We start from the raw sequence: 16,220 nt of genomic DNA, 5'->3' as shown, positions 1-16,220 counted from the left end.
GTCTTATGGTGAATTCTATTATTTGGTGATCACTGTCCCCCAGGTGACCACCGATCTGTAGGTCTCCTACCATGTCATCCCCCGTTGCCAATACCAGGTCCAGTAAGGCATTCCCCCTAGTGGGACCGTGTACCTCCTGCGTCAGCTGGAGGTCCTGTACACAGGATAGGAACGTGCGTGAACGGTGGGACTTGGCTGTCTGTGAACGAGCATTCAAATATTTCCGCCAGTGGCTGTGCAATGATGTCAGCCAGTGCCTTCAGTACCCTCGCATGGAGCTCATCCGCGCCTGCCGACTTAAAGGCATCCGGTTCCTCCAAGTGCCTCTGCACCATCTCACGGTCTACGCCTGGTAGTCTGGCGCCCTGCTGCTGCCTCTCTACAATCCCAGTGAGAGACTTGTCGTGCCCCTCGCTTAGGAACACTGAGGCAAAGAACTCATTGAGGAGTTCAGCCTTGTCCCCCCTGTCCATCACCAATTGCTTATGCCCATTTAGTAGAGGTCCTATTCCTCCCTGGGCCTTCCTTTTACTCCCTATATATCTAAAAAACAATTTTTTGTTATCCTTAACTCGGGATGCCATCCTCAGCTCCATGGTAGCTTTGGCCTGTCTAACTGCCTCCCTACAAGCGCGAGCAGAGGAGGTATACTCCTCTTTAGTAATCTCTTCCCGTTTCCACTTTTTATATACCCTCCTTTTTGCCCGTAGGCTGCTCTGGATTTCTCTGGTCAGCCAAGGAAGCCTCTTGGCCCCTTTCCCCCTTTTTCCCCGCATCAGAATCGTCTCCCTCTGTACCCGAAGGATAATTTCCTTAAGGCACAGCCATCCTTCCTGGGCTCTCATCTCTTCAAAACTCTTACCCTGCAGTGCGTCCTTGACTAAACGCCTGAGTTCATTGAAATCAGCTTTCCTAAAGTCTAGCACTTTCACCCTACTAGTTACCTTACCCACTCGACGTCTTATGGTGAATTCTATTATTTGGTGATCACTGTCCCCCAGGTGACCACCGATCTGTAGGTCTCCTACCATGTCATCCCCCGTTGCCAATACCAGGTCCAGTAAGGCATTCCCCCTAGTGGGTCCGTGCGCCTCCTGCATCAGATGGAGGTCCTGTACACAGGATAGGAACCTGCGTGAATGGTGGGACTTTGCTGTCTGCATCTCCCAGCAGATGCCTGGGTAGTTTAGGTCCCCCATGACTACCGTGTCATGCGAGCCATGGTGGGGGGTTTAAAGTACACCTCCCCCCTGGCCTCAGTATGCTACCCCTGGGCTGGGGCCTGACCACACACCCCTCTGGTCGTGCAAGGAGGGGGAAAAAGCATTAGAGCTTCAGTCCCTTCTCTTTGGCTGTGGCCAGCAGCCTGGGAGGCATGCTCTAGCACCCTCTCGGCTTCTGGCCTGAGCTACTGCAGGCATGTGGCTGCATTTCTTGAATCAAAAGTGAATGTCTGTTCACTTGCTTCTCAGTTTAATCTCTGCAGTTTAGAATACGCTGCAAAGATGTAATCAATTCAGCCTCAGGCTTTTTGACTGTCTGTACTTAGCCAATATTTAGCCTAGGCAGACTATTAAGATTAGCAGGAGTTCTGTGCAACTTTTGTCCAACCCAAGTACTTCAGAGGCTTTTATTACCATAGTAACTAAGTGTGGTTTCCAAGCATAAAGTTTTACCCCCTTATACTACGGCTGAACTTGACTTTGTATCTTTGGCAAGGAAGCCCATGAGGTTTTAAACATTAACCTGTTTAAAACCTAGGGCTATACAAAGGCTATCCAACTTTTCAGCAGCTGGAGGCTGCATGCCCTGGAGCATATAATGCACAGGATCCTCCCTACAAACTCCCCCTGCTGTCATGCTTTGTACCCTATGCTTTCCCTGCCACATGGACTTCCTCATGCCTCTCCAGTCTCCTCCCAATCACTCTGCTACATGTGCTTTCCTGTAACCCCCGCTCCCCAACCTGTGTGGTCTCCCCTATTGTGTACCACCCTGCTGTGTGGCCTACTGCTTGGGCTCCCCCACACTCCTGCCTGTCAAGTGAATATGTGTTCATTTGCTTCTCAGTTCAATCTCTGCATCTTACACCAACCTGCAAAGACTGAACGAATTCATCCTCAGGCTTTTTGACTATCTGTACTTAGCCTAGCAGGTTACAAAGAAGAGGGATATACCACACAAATTATTCCTCAGTTCTGTTTCATGTCTTTCTTCCTATCTTGTGATAAGCAAAAACTACCCTGGATAAGAAGACATGGTGTAGCTTCTATTTGTCATGGGAGTAAAGCAAACATACAAAATAATTACTACAGAACAGCTGAGGGTAAATTCTCTCTTCTCCCTTTTTAAATCTGTATAATTTGTCTGTCCATTACCCTGAGTCATTGAGTCATTTGCTTAATATAAGAGAGGCATTTGTCCAGAACATCGCTGTATTTCCCCATTCTCCCATGGTTAGAAAAGGGAACGTTAGTAAAGGGGCGACTTCCAATGGCAATAGTCCAACACTGCAGCAATAAGAAACGAACAAATATTTCAGTACTATGTAGGTTTCAAAAGTTTAAGTTTTCAGTAATTGAACTGTATCAGAGCTACTAGCTAGTGAGCTGCAAAGGCTAGGAGGCTGTAAGCTATAGTAGCATATGCTTTTGACAGGGATCCTGAGAGTATTTTCCACTGGAAAACTCATCTAGCCCTCCTCTTTTCCTCTGTGTCTCTTCTGTTTTGTTTTCTCTAAAACATGCCTTAGCTGTGCAAACTACTTTTACTTGTCAGTCAGGGCAGCTACTTACCAGCTATTTCTATTTTTATCTTTGTGGTATTACCAAAAGAAGTAGAGAGTCATGAATGATGTATGTTTCTCCTCCCAAATAATTACTGAGTTAGAAGTGTCAATCAGATAAAATAACTCTGAGCTAGATCCAATAAAGGACTTGGGTACCTAAAAAATCAGCACTGCAGGCACTCTTCATTTGTAGAGCAAGCCAGGTTTTAGAGCAAACAGTTAGGAAGTAGGGTACCTTTCTCCAACTAAGAGGGTTCCAACCTGCAGCTCTCACCTCCCAGGACAGTATCAGAATCAGCAGGTTATACACTAATCTAGGTGAGGCTGTTTCATGCTACTGCACAGCAAAACATCAAGATAAAGGACACTACTAGTCACGTAGTGAAGAAGTTCACTTGGAAGCAATAATCCCTGTTTTAATGACTGCTTCGGTAATTATAATGGGTGATTAATGTAAAATACAGAAACGGTGCTTGGACTAGAGACCAGAACCCAGGACTGTCTCCTTCCAAGTAAATGCACTCACCTATTCTCTAGCTCTAATGCTCATGGTTTTTGGATCACACCTTTAGGCATCAGGGATCTGCAAAACGGTTTGCTATGGGATAATGTGGAATTTGCAGTTTTACAGAGAATCTTCTGAATCACCAGAAAACAAAAATAAAAACTTAGTGAAAATAAAATGCTAGCTCCCCAGAGGGAGCCAGCAGTTGTCATGAAGGTGCGGCAGACCACGGAGGGTGGGGGGAGGAGAAGATGGACTTTTTTGTGGGTTTTTTTATCAGATAATTTTGTTTTCTTCATCACAGAAAACTAGGATCACCTTTAGGCAACCCTAACTCAGGATTCTGGATTCTGGTTCCTTGGGGAACCAGGCAACTAAAAGTTAGGTGCTAAAATGCATCACTTTTATTGGATCTACCCCAGAGCACTCTCTCACTGACATTTTTATTCTAGTAAGTTCAGGGGTGATGAAGCCTTGGCCTGTGGCCCAGATCCAGCCACCTGATCCATGGGGGTCCCAACGGCTCTAGAAAGTTGGCAGTGGGGGAGAGGTGGCAGCAATAGCTGCTCCTCTGCTACTGAGTTTACAGACTCATGGGAAGCTCTGGAGGCCAAACAGCAAGCTAAATCGGTGAACAGAGGCTGCCCAAGGCCCGATCTGAGCACATAGGGATTAGCTGAAGGCAGTGTAGGGCCCAATCCTATAGAGGGGAGCTGAGTAAAGGCAATATGAGACCCAGGGAGGAAGTGAGGAGCCTCAATCCACTGGCACAGGGCCAGGGGAGCCAGTGAGGGGCCCTACTCCAGGAGTTTGAGGGCCCCAGGGAAGCAGCACACGGCCCCAATCTAGCAATGTGGGGCTAATCCTGGTGCATGGGGTCTGATCAAACCCACAGATGGGCCAGCCCACAGACAGCCCTGCACCACATATCTGGTCTGTGGCACCAAGAGGTTGAACACCACTGTAGTACTAAATTTGGGTAATTGCATACCATCTTACATCTCTCTGCTTCTTGGGAGATGTGGGTTTGAATGTACTCAGGCTGAGGTAGAATCTTCTGGGCAACTATTAAGCTCCTATATACAGAAACCAAGGGCAAAATGGTATCGTAGCAGAAAGACCCCACACTTCCTTCCCTTCCTCCATCTATCCATTCCTATCTTTCTCTTTTCTTTCTCTACCTCCCACTCCCCCCACCCCCCATATGAAATAAGGTCTAGGATAAATCTTTTGCGAGTTAAGCTAAGGAAATGAGTCTGTGCATTGCAATGAGTTTCTATATATATATAAGCCTCTTTTAGGTTATGTATCACTAATTTTGCTATCTAGTATTGTTTTATATTCAAATTTTTGCTATTTTGTGCTATTTTTACATGGGTTTTGTATACTTCAGGCCTGCTTTCATGGTTGCCAAAGTAATGTCAAGCCCCATTTTGTAATGTCAAGATTCCATTTTGTTATGTTGTAACCTGCTTCTCCCCTTGCTCGTCAAGACATGTTGTAACCCCACTGTAATGTCAATTGTACCTATATGAAAAGTTGATCCCCGAGTGTGAGCGTGTGTGTATGATAGTGACAAAGATGGAAACAATGGACCCATCAACACAAGGATACACAGAAACAGCCCTGCATTCAATTGGAAATAAGATTTCAGAAAGCAATCAGGAACAGTATGGATTTCCAGTAACCCAGCACCACCCTCATTGTGAATTCCAAGAAGAAGCCCCCCACCCAAAACTGTCAAAAGAATGACACTTCAAAACTGCACATCCCACCAGGTGGGACTCTCATCAGTGAGAAAATGACAGCTGTTAGCCCCTCTTCCATCTGGGCTTCAAACCCACAGGTATCACAAGGGAACTTCCTGATAAAAAAGCAGGGGAATGTGACCCTGGTGGACACCTGTTATCTGGACCAGAACCCCACCACGTAACTTGCACCAGCCATCCACCAGAGGATCAGACAGCAACCCTGGCTCAGGACGACATCGACCAGCCATCAACCATCAACCCATGGCACTCGGATAGGACTGCACACCGCCATTTTCAGTCTCCAATTACCAACCCACACCACCTTTGTGTGTGTGCGTGTGTGAGTGTGCGTGCGCGTATGGACCAACAGTTTCTTGTACCTGTTTTAGTTTCTTGTATTTGTTTTATGTTTGCATAGTTACACCCTTGTCTAATAAACCTGATATTGCTGATCCTGCATGTTGGTCTTGCTTGGGAGATGTGGGTTCTAATGTGCTCAGGCTGAGGTAGAATCTCCTATGCAACTATTAAGCTCCTATATACAGAAACCAAGGGCAAAATGGTGTTTCACCAGGTTGAAGCTAACTCTGAGTTACCTGTAGGAGCAATTCTATTACCCACTCTGGACACATAAGTGATCCCATTATAGGAATAGGAAAAAGCTTCTTTATGAGGGTGACCTTATTCCTATAATGGGGATACTTACATGCCCAGAATGGGTAATAAAATCAATCCTACAAATAAGTCTCAAGCTTCCCTTTTTTATCTACTGGGTATAATAAAACTGTTCCTCAAATGTCTCCAGGAAGGTTCTAAGTATGGAAAAAAGGTGGTATGGAGAAGGTTGGAAGTCACCAGGCACGACTGGTGAACTCAGACTGGTGCAGCAGTGGAGCATCCCGTGGGAGGTGGGGAGGCGGGTTGCAGCCGGCCAGGCACTCCAACCAGTAGTGGGAAGGCTGCAACCCTTCCCCGCTTCTGGCTAGCTACAACCAACCCCCCACGCAGGACACTCCACTGTCCCACCAGTTTGAGTTCACCAGCCATGCCTGGAAGTCACTACATAGTACTAGGTAAGCACTGTCCCAAGTATACTTAGAGGGGTGTCATGACAGATTTTCAGTATAAAGATTTGGTGTTAAGGCTCTTCTCTAAAAAAAGAAAGATGTGGCATGTAATATATAATAAAAGGCTTGATTCCAGAAGGCAATAGATTTTCCAAGAGCCATTTAATCTCCACTATTATAATGCTACCACAAGACAGGAACCACAGAGTCCATTTTTTTGTTGGCTGAAGTCCTCTGCTGTATAATGAAAAGCCAACATATCTCCAGGTGTTTAAGAGGAATAAACTGTACAATTACCTGTATTTATGAATGATGGCATTAAATAATCTTCCATCTCGCCAGCAGGTAGTGAAATTTTCACAACGAATTCCAGCATAACCCTCAGTTGTCTGCTGTGTCCACAGGAGTAATCTTTCTTTAGCAGACATGTCCTCTGACTCTCCAGTAACATGGATATCAGATATCTAAAACATAAGAAGTAGACTTCTTTTAAGTGTTTGTATTCAGCTAGCACTAACAAAACTACAGGTGTTATCAGTAAAACACTCACAGCCTTTCACCACTATGGATTTTTCAATCCTTGATAACCTTATGTGTTTTCAAATGCACAACTGAAGTATTTGACTTCAAATAAAATATTATATTTATTTAGCATCTTAATTATCAAATATGCAGTTACTTCCCTTGCATCTTTCTAAACTACCAACTCATCAGAATCTGAATTACTTGTGACAATATAATACCCTTGTTCTGAACTCTTATAAAATGTTACGTAGGACATGGTATCCCAAAATATTAATCTTTTGACTTTCAGTGGATAATGTGAACTATAATTATTAGTTCTGTTATAAACGAAGGTTAACTTATAATAAACTTGAATCTTTAAAGCTATATGCAATTCAGGGATAACACAGACTGAAACTTGACAGTAAGGTTCTTAATAGGGGTGCATCAATACAGATTTTTTGGGCCAGTACTGATGGCCAATAAAGAGCCATATCAGCCGATACCAATCCGATTCTAATATGCAGCCAGGCAGCTTGGAGACCAGCATCCGGCTGGTAAGTCTGGTGGGGGAAGTGGTGGGGGGAGGGAAGAGGTGTGAGGGGGCAGATTGGGGCCCCTGTGGTGAGGAAGGGAGTGGAGCAGGGGCAGGCACTGCTCAGCTGGGGCCAGATGCATGATGGAGCCACAAATGGCTCATTGGAGGGGTGGGGGAGATGGCTCCCACCCTTCATGCACCCAGGGAGGGCATGGGGGGCATGCACCCCTGGATCTGCACGGGGCGGGGCGAGATGCCACTGCAGGTTGGGGCCAGGGCTGTGCTGGGCTCTTCCCAGCAAGGGCTGGGCCAGGCTGCACTGTGCTTGGGGTGGGCAGCTCTAGCACTGGGAGCAGGGCTACGGGGGGTAGGGGGTCTGCAGCCACCCCAGTATTCACTATAGCCTCCACCCAGCACCGCCACCACATGCCCCGAGCACAGCACAGCCCTGCCCAGCCCCCACCAGGAACAACCCGGCAGGGCCCCCGGCTCCACCCTGCCCCGCCCACCCGGCACTCAGATCCAGGGGCACATGCCCCCCATGCCCTTCTAGGGTGCATGCAGTGGTGGGAGCCCCCTCCTCCCCAACAAGCTGCTCATGGCTTTGTCCCATGCCTGTCCTGCCCCAGCTGAGCAATACCTGCCCCAACCCCACTCCCTCCCTCAAACTGGGAGCCACAATTTGCCCCTCCCCTTCCCTCTCCCCCAACACTAGACTTACCAGCCAGATGCTGGTCTCCAAGCTGCCAGGCTGTGCTCCTGACCCCGTGCATGCTGTGGCTGTGAGTATGCACAGGGCATTTATCGGCCACATTATCAGCCACATCAGGAAAAAAAAAAGCCTATTTCCAACACTTTCAATCTTCTCTATACTGGTGCCGATCCAATATGGGACTAATGTATCAGTGCACCTCTAGTTCTTAATGTAAAATAGTTTCATCAGCACTCTGGAGAATTGCAGGATGGACCAGAAATGAATTCTGCCACACATCTAAAAAGCTTGTTTTCATTCTATCTGAAAATAAATGGTTTGGGGCTGTCACCAAAGGCAAATAAGGACTGCATATTTTTTTTAAAAGATATATAAGAAGGTACTATTACTGTATATAAATGATAGTTCTATTCTGTAACAAAATGTTTTCATATAACGCAGAGGTGTCAAACTCATCCAGCCTTGCTGGCCAGATGAGGGTTGCTGGTCCAGTCTGCAGTATAGTACCCACACATTAGCTCCAGGCCTGGTCCTGATTGGGCCCCAGGCCATCCATGCACAATGGAGCCAGCTCACAGGGCCACTCTGCCAGGGTGCCACATGCAGCCCATGCCCTGGACCCCCCATGCTTTGTGCAGCTCTAGGATTAACCCACACACTACATGGATTGTATGCCCCATGCTGGCCCACTGTGCACACAACCCCAGGGGCCAAGGCATGCTGCACACAAGACCCATAGGTTGGATGATACAGCTCCATGGACCAGATCCAGCCCACAAGTCGTATGTTTGATACCCCTGATATAAAGCATAGTTTAATTAGCCTCTAGAAACAAATAGGTATGGTTAGGAAAGGGATCACTGGATAAGCCCCAAAAAAAGCCTTCATAAAAAGTGGCCTGATGAAGGGTGTTTGTACCCGAAACTTGCACAAAATATTTTTTCCAACTATTTTCGTTGGTCTAATAAAAGATACTAGATTTACCCAAAGAACTTTGTCTGCCTAATCTTGCTTAAGCACCCAACAAAAATTTCTAAAGCAGGTATGAAACTTGCATTACCATGCATACCACACTGCAAGGTGGATCAAAGAGAAGAAGAGAAACCTTGGTAAGTATTTAAATTATATGCAATAATATAGCCTTCTTTATTTTTTGTGCCCAGCCCTTCCCAGCTTGTTATCACTTCTGAAGAATGCTCCAGTCATTTGAAAAGGATTCTCATCCATAGACAGCGCGTAGGTGGGGCATGTGCCCCCCCTGAGATTGGCCACTGCCAGCTTCTGCAAGCGGTCACCACTCGCACACAACCCTCCCTGCCACCAAAGTGGCCAGTGGTGACTGCAGGTAGTCCCTGCTCACCACACCACCCCCACTGCCAACACTGCTGGTGGCGGCTGCAGACAGTCCCCGCTCCCCGCCGCTGATGCCGGCAGCTGTGGGTGGTCCCCATTCACCGCTACCAATGCCGGCGACTGTGGGCAGTCCCCGCTCACCTCCATGGTGCTGCCCCAGTCTCGGGAAGCACCAGTCATTCGTGTTCTGGTCCACTCTACAGCCTGGGCACCATGGATATAGACACCATTCAAGAATCTACACACCGTAAACTTTGATATTCTATTAATTGGTCTCTATTCATTTCATAAAGGGGTTGAGGAGCCTAGGTGGTCAAGGGGAGCAGAGTCAGAAGTCCCAAAGAACATTATGATCACAGAATCATAGGACTGGAAGGGAGTTTACAAGGTCATCCAGTCCAGCGCCCTGCTCGAAGCAGGATCATCCCTAACTAAACCATCCCAGCCAACTGTCTGTCCAACCTGCTCTTGAAAATTTCCAACAATGGCGATACCAGAATTTCACTAGGTAGCCTGTTTCAATGTTTGACCACCCTGATAATCAGAAAGTTCTGCCACAGAACTTCAGAAAGTTCCTCTCCACAACCTAAATTTCTTCTACCATATCTGAAAGCCATTGCTCCTAGTCCTGTTCCCTATGGCCAAAGAGAAAATTGTTGTCTATCTCCATACTCTATAATCTTCCTTCAGGTATTTGAAGACTGTTATTACAATCCCCTTCAGTCTTCTCTTCGTCAGACTTAAAAAACAGTTATTTCAGCCTTTCCTCAAAAGTCTTGATTCCCAGGCTTCTAACAATTTTTGTCACTCTATGTGGGGGACTCTTTCCAGTCTGTCTACATCCTTCTTGAAGTGTGGAACCCAAAACTGTACTCCAGGTGAGGCCTCACCAGGCTGAACAGAAAGGAAGAATCATTTCTCTTGATTTGGTGACACTCCTAATGATGCAACCCAGTATGCTGTTGGCTTTTTTTGCAACAAAAGCACAGTGATGGCTCATATTCAGCTTACAGTCTACTGTAATCCCCAGGTCCTTCTTTGCAGTACTGCAGTCAAGCCAGTCATTCCCCAGGCTGTCTGCATGCAATTATTCTGTCCCAAGTGCAGAACTTTACACTTACCTTTGTTAAATCTTATCTGATTGAATGTGGACCATTTTTCCAGTCTATCCAGGTCACTTTGGATTCTAGCCCTGTCCTCCAGTGTCTGCCACTCCACCAAACTCAGTGTCATCATAGATGTGATAAGCTTGCACTCAATCCCATCATTCAAATCACTAATAAAGATATTGAACAATACCAGACCCAGGATAGATGCACTTGATGATAGCTTCTCCCAAACAGACACTAGGGCATTGGTAACTACTCCCTGAACAGGATGACCCAACTAGTTATGTATCCACATTACAGTATTTTTGTCTAGTTTGTATTTTCTTAGCTTGTTAATGAGAATGTTGTGGGAGACTGTCCAAAGTCAAGGTATATCATAGCCACTGCTCTACCCACATCCACAAAGCCTGCCATTTTATCATTAGGGACCTACCAAATTCATGATTTCATGGACTCCACAAAATCCGGCATTGCCCATGAAATCTAGGCAATGCCCACAAAATCTAAGGAAAAAAAGAAAAAAACCTACAGAAAAGAAAATGCTGGCTCCTCAGAGGGAGAAGCAGTCCTCAACGTGCTGCGGCAGCCTGGCAGGGCAGGGAAGGAGGGTTGAGGTATAGGAGGACTGCCCACTCAGAGGGCTGCAGGCAAGATGGCTCCCACCTCAGCCCCTCGCCACTGCTGGCTGAGACGGCTGCATGTTATGTAGCCCCGCTCCTCTCCACCAATTGGCAGTGAGAGGCAGAGATGCATAACAGACAGCCTTTGCAGGTAAGGGGCAAGGCCACATGACAGGCAGCCCCTACAGCCAATCAGTGGCAAGGTATGCGGTTACTGGGGGCCCTCAGCTAATCAGAGGCATGGGGAGGCCACTGCGATCCACCTGTAAAATGGCTGCCTGGGCCTTCATTTTTCCTGTGAAATCAAGGGGTCAGCCTCCATGAACTAGGTAGGTCCCTACTTATCACAGGTTGGTTAGACACAACTTCTTCTTGGTGAAACCATGATAGCTGTTCCCGATCACCGAGGATCCTGGATTTCTGTTTAAAAATCGAAAATTCTGTGATAAAAATGGCAAATTCTCTGATTAAAACCCCCAAAATCCATGTTTTTCCCTGACTAAAATGAAATTCCACTATGTATAGGCATCAGTTTAACACTTATTGATATGTTTACAATTTTAAAGCTATTTGGAAGCCTACCAGTGCCTCAATCATAATAAAATACATTCTAAATACCTATATGTTTTGGCATTTGATTTGGGGTTTATCATAGAAAATCAGAGCACACCCTGCCCCATTCACTCACCAGGATGTAGGTCCAGCTGTGGCTATTTCCCCGCTGCTTTGTGGCACTAAGCAGCCCTGATATGCAGGTGCCCTGCCCCTCCCCATGTCATTGCCCCTAACTCTCAAGCCACAGCACTCCCAGTCCTGCCAGTGCCCCTCACTCCTGACACAGTCCCCATACTCCCCAGCCATGCCACTGCCCCTCACTTCCAAGCCACAGCCCCACTCCCTCTGTCTGCACAGATGTCCCTCATTCCTAACCCACAGCCACCAACCCTGCTGGTGCCCCTCACTCCCAAGCCACAGCCCTCCACCCCCAGCCCCGCCAGTGGCCCTCACTCCCAACCTGCAGTCCCACACCCTCACTCCTAACCCACAGCCCCCTGTCCCTGCCAGTGAACCTCACTCCCAACCCACAGCCCCCGCACCCCTTGGGGTCCCTCACTTCCAACCATCAGCCCCAACATCCCTGCCAGTGCCCCTCACTCCCAACCCACAGCTCCCTGTCCCCCCCAACCCTGCTGGAGGGGTCCCCCACTGCCCCCGTCCTGCCCGCCACTGCGTGGACTGCAGGATGGTGGTCTGTGGGGACATGGCAGGGACAGCCTTCAGCCTGAGGCTCATGGTGTGCACTTCATGCCGAAGCACAGGCAGTAGCTGGGGTAGCACACACTGCCCTGCATCACTGGCTGGGGCCGGGGCTGGAGCTGAGGCATGACAGTGCAGCACAGCACAGTGCAGCGCAGCAGGAAGGACTAGCGCTGCACTTCACAACAGCATTGTGAAACAGAGCACGGATCTGGCCCGGGCCATCTTGCAGAGAGCAAGAGGGCAAGGGGCTCCAGGCCACAGCAGAGTGAATCCAGCCCTAGCACAGGCTGGAAGCAGGAGAAAGGGAGGCCTGTGGCATCCCCCATCCTGCGCTGGGGCTCCTGTACCACGCCAGGTAGCCTAGCCAGGTTCCCCTTCACTCCTCCTCCAGCAGCGTCTCCTGGCTGTCCCACCCTGCCCCGCACCTGACAGCACAAACACCAACTACCAGTGCTGCCAGGCCCACCACGCAGCTCCCTGCTGCCCCCAAAGGGCCCCCAACCACCAGCTTCCCCCTGGCAGAGTTGGGCTTGCCAGTGGCACCAAACGCTACCTCAGACCCCTACCCTGCTGCAGCCCCAACACCTAGACACCACCTTCCCCACTCCATACACCTCACTCTGCACACACATCCTCTCCACCCACCCCGCCACCCACACATACCCACATGCCCCACACAGCCCCCACATCCAGTCCCCAAGCCATGGCCCTCCAACTCCCCCCCCCCCCCCCCCCCCCACAGCCTTCCCTGTATCCAGCTGCCAGAGCAGCTCCTACCACCCTGCCCAGCTGTATGCACACACACAAGGTGCCCCCTGCCTTCAATCGCCCTCCCCCCACTCCTCCCAGCCCCAAGCAGTTCTTTGCAGGCTGGAAGGCTGCCTGCATGCAAAGGAAAGCCCACAGTTTCCTCCTTCAAAGGGGAAAACCTGAGTTTTATTCCTTAAAATGAGAACATCTGAGTTTTTCTGCAGGAAAACCTGGATCCCTGCTCATCATTTTGTTCTCTGCCACGTCATTCAGAATTGATTCCTTAGGAGCTACTCAATGATCTTTCCAAGTATTTAGGTCAGGCTGAAAGGTCTGTAGCTCCCTGGATCTTCCTGCTTCCCTTTCTTAAACATGGGAAGTCTATTTGCCCTTTTCCAATCATTCAAGACATCAAGCAGCCTCCGTGGAGGATAGCTAATGGCTTTGAAATTACTTCAGCCAACTCCTTCAGTACCCTAGAGTACATCCCACTAGTCTGCCAACTTGAAAGCATCTAGCTGCGTTAAGTTACCCTAACCTGTTCTGTTCCTACTCTAACCTGCTTGTCTCCTTCCCTCTCTCTGCTGCCAAGTGCACTTGTCATCTGGTAGCTGCCCATATTTGTAAAGACTTTAGCAAAAAAGGCATTAAATACTTTACCTTCCTCTGCATTATCCACAGCTAAACTGCCTTCTGCATTCCATAAAGGACTTATGGTTTCTTTGGTCTTCCTCTTATTTTTAACATACTTGTAGAATACTTTATTTATTGCCTTTCTTGCCCCTTGCCAATTGCATTTCAGATTGTGCCTTGGCCTTCCTAATTTTCTCCTTGCACACCTGTGCCATTCTCTTGTCTTTTTCCTTACTCCTATGACCAAATTTCCACTTTTTATAGGATTTCTGGCGATGAGCCAAATGACAGAGCCAACAGGGTAAGAAGCTTAGCCACCGAGCTGTACTAATTCAAGCACAAAATAGAGCTGTCTTAATGAGGTCAGACTAAATGATCATTATATGACAACCTAGTCTTGAAATCTCTGAATTCAAAGGCATCTCCTGGGTGGCCTCTGCCTCCAGGGCCATCTATGAAGGCTGCAAATTTAAGATTTCTATCTTTCTACATGAAACATGATGGTGGAAACAGATGAAAATGTGGTTTCCCTACCAACATTAGTAAATTACAAGAACACAAAACAAAAGATGGTAGCAACCACTGGGGATTAGGCTCATGAAAGCATATGGGCTACGTAATTGGATTCTAAGTTTACCAAAGGCAGTGAACTGTGCTACCACAATATTTTGTTTCAAAACCATCTTATACACACCGTACTTTGAGGGGAAGATTAGGATTTTCACACACTGATTTAAACATGAAGTTATTAGTTAGCTTAGTACTGATGGCAAATTCGTTTATATTATTCTCTATTCAAAGTATCTATCAAATTGCACAATACAACTGAGTGATAGGGTAAATAGTAGTGGCCACGATAATGAGAACTTTTAACTTTATATAAAGACACCAATACTGAGAAGTTTATAGTAATACTATAAACTAGCCAGCAATAACCTTCAAATGAAGGGTAGAATAAATGCTGGAATGCAGCTGCTTTGTCATACCAAGGTATATTCTTTAAAAAAGGGTAAAGGCAAGGCAGAGAAGAAAACGTTCAATGTGATATGTACAAAACAAGAAAAAATATAGAACTCAGAATTCTATATACTTCAAGATGTCACAAACCTAAACTGTCAAAGAATTTACTAAATGAAATCAGGGGAGAGGTGACCTTGGAGAAAGTCAGGAGATATTAATCATGTGGAACAGAATAGAAAACTTAATTCAGCATACCAAAAAGCTCCATGCATACTCTTTTTTTAAAGTATATTAAAAATTGTCAGCAAAGCACAATTTTCTTTCTTTTGGACTATTTTTGTTTTGGTATTTCAAACCAGACAAGTAAGTTAAATATTTTTCCCAACAGCTTTTCTAGTCCTGATACAACCACCAACCAGCAGTATGAATCAAGTCAATGCCACTTAACTGGGTAGTATTTTTAAATGACCATGTCAATTAGAAAAGCTAACACACACAACCTTACTTTTTTATCTTTTTAAACAAGTCTTCTGTATATTGTCCATAAGAATCACATCCATTACATATACTATTAAAAAGAAAACAGTTGACAATATAATTTTCTACAGGCCATTTTTTTTTCATACAAATTCAGACCCTTGGTCTATTTCATGGTTAACTGGTAATGGCTATGTAAATCTAGAATAGTGTAGAGTGCAAATGCAACAAACTGAATTCCTCTGACCACAAGTGATTTCAGGCAGCAGATCAGCATCTGAATGTCATATTTATCTCTTCTCTTACATATCCAAATGGCATGGACACAAATGAACAAAAAAAATATTTTAAATCAAGATGTATTGACACTAATGCTTTCAGAACAAATTTTGAGAGGATGCGACATGAGGTTAGTGGTCTCTATTCACTCTTCTGAACTCATCCCAAAAAACTATTGGCAGTAACCAACATCCTTGCTGGCGGTCTCAGAGGAAGAAACAAAGCTAGCAGCCTGGAAAATTGAATCACCCTCTTTTCCAAGAGGTGTTCCCTTTGAGTTCAGGGGTAAGAAACCTTGCAGATTGGGTAGCACTTCCACAGTTCATGCTGTGCCTATTCTTGACATAAAGGATTGCAGTTTCCCAGACTGTCATTGCAGTCTCCGTCACAAACACCCAGTTTAGGCCAAAAAAGGAATAAGAAAATAGAGTAGAGAGAAACTGGGAGGTAAAGGTTGCATTCTGTTATACTGCCGAGTACTGCATTTAGAATTTCTGCAATTTCAGTTCCCTACTCTGCAAGAATTGTCATTGATAATCTTGAAGAATATGGTACCATCCACTAGTAATGAGGTGGCAGAAAATAGTCCAAATCATTCATATATGATAACAGAGGTAAACTCCAGTTTCAAAGTATATCAATGTTAAATACACAAAATATGCTACTTTGTCACCCAAAAAGAAACCATCAGGAGGAATACCATACAGCACTACTAATATCTAGTAATACATCAAAGTTCATCAAAAGTATAGGACATTGTTAACATAAAACAATATTTACTAGTATTTAAGTGACAATTTACTAAATAAGGAAGATTCCAAAGGGAAAAAGCTACATGAAACCAAAATAACTTTGCACAGTATTTTGAACTTTGTGGGGAGCCGGAGGAAAAAGCAGGGGCAACATTGGACCCC

General features: G+C 46.3%; 1 protein-coding gene across 26 annotated transcripts in view; it reads right to left on the bottom strand.

Moving 5' to 3' along the window:
* Positions 1-16,220, bottom strand: part of DST (dystonin) — a 428,507-nt gene that overhangs the window by 251,509 nt on the left and 160,778 nt on the right. For all 26 annotated transcript variants that reach the window (XM_025215834.1, XM_025215826.1, XM_025215830.1 and 23 more), the window contains one exon: positions 6,409-6,575. In XM_025215834.1, coding sequence (XP_025071619.1) covers positions 6,409-6,575 — 167 coding nt within the window. The remainder of the gene's footprint in view (positions 1-6,408; positions 6,576-16,220) is intronic.

Source organism: Alligator sinensis, unplaced genomic scaffold, assembly GCF_000455745.1.
Source record: "Alligator sinensis unplaced genomic scaffold, ASM45574v1 scaffold482_2, whole genome shotgun sequence".
Classification (NCBI taxonomy): Eukaryota; Metazoa; Chordata; order Crocodylia; family Alligatoridae; genus Alligator; species Alligator sinensis.
Note: the sequence above shows the minus strand (reverse complement) of the source record. Positions and strands in the feature narration are given on the sequence as shown.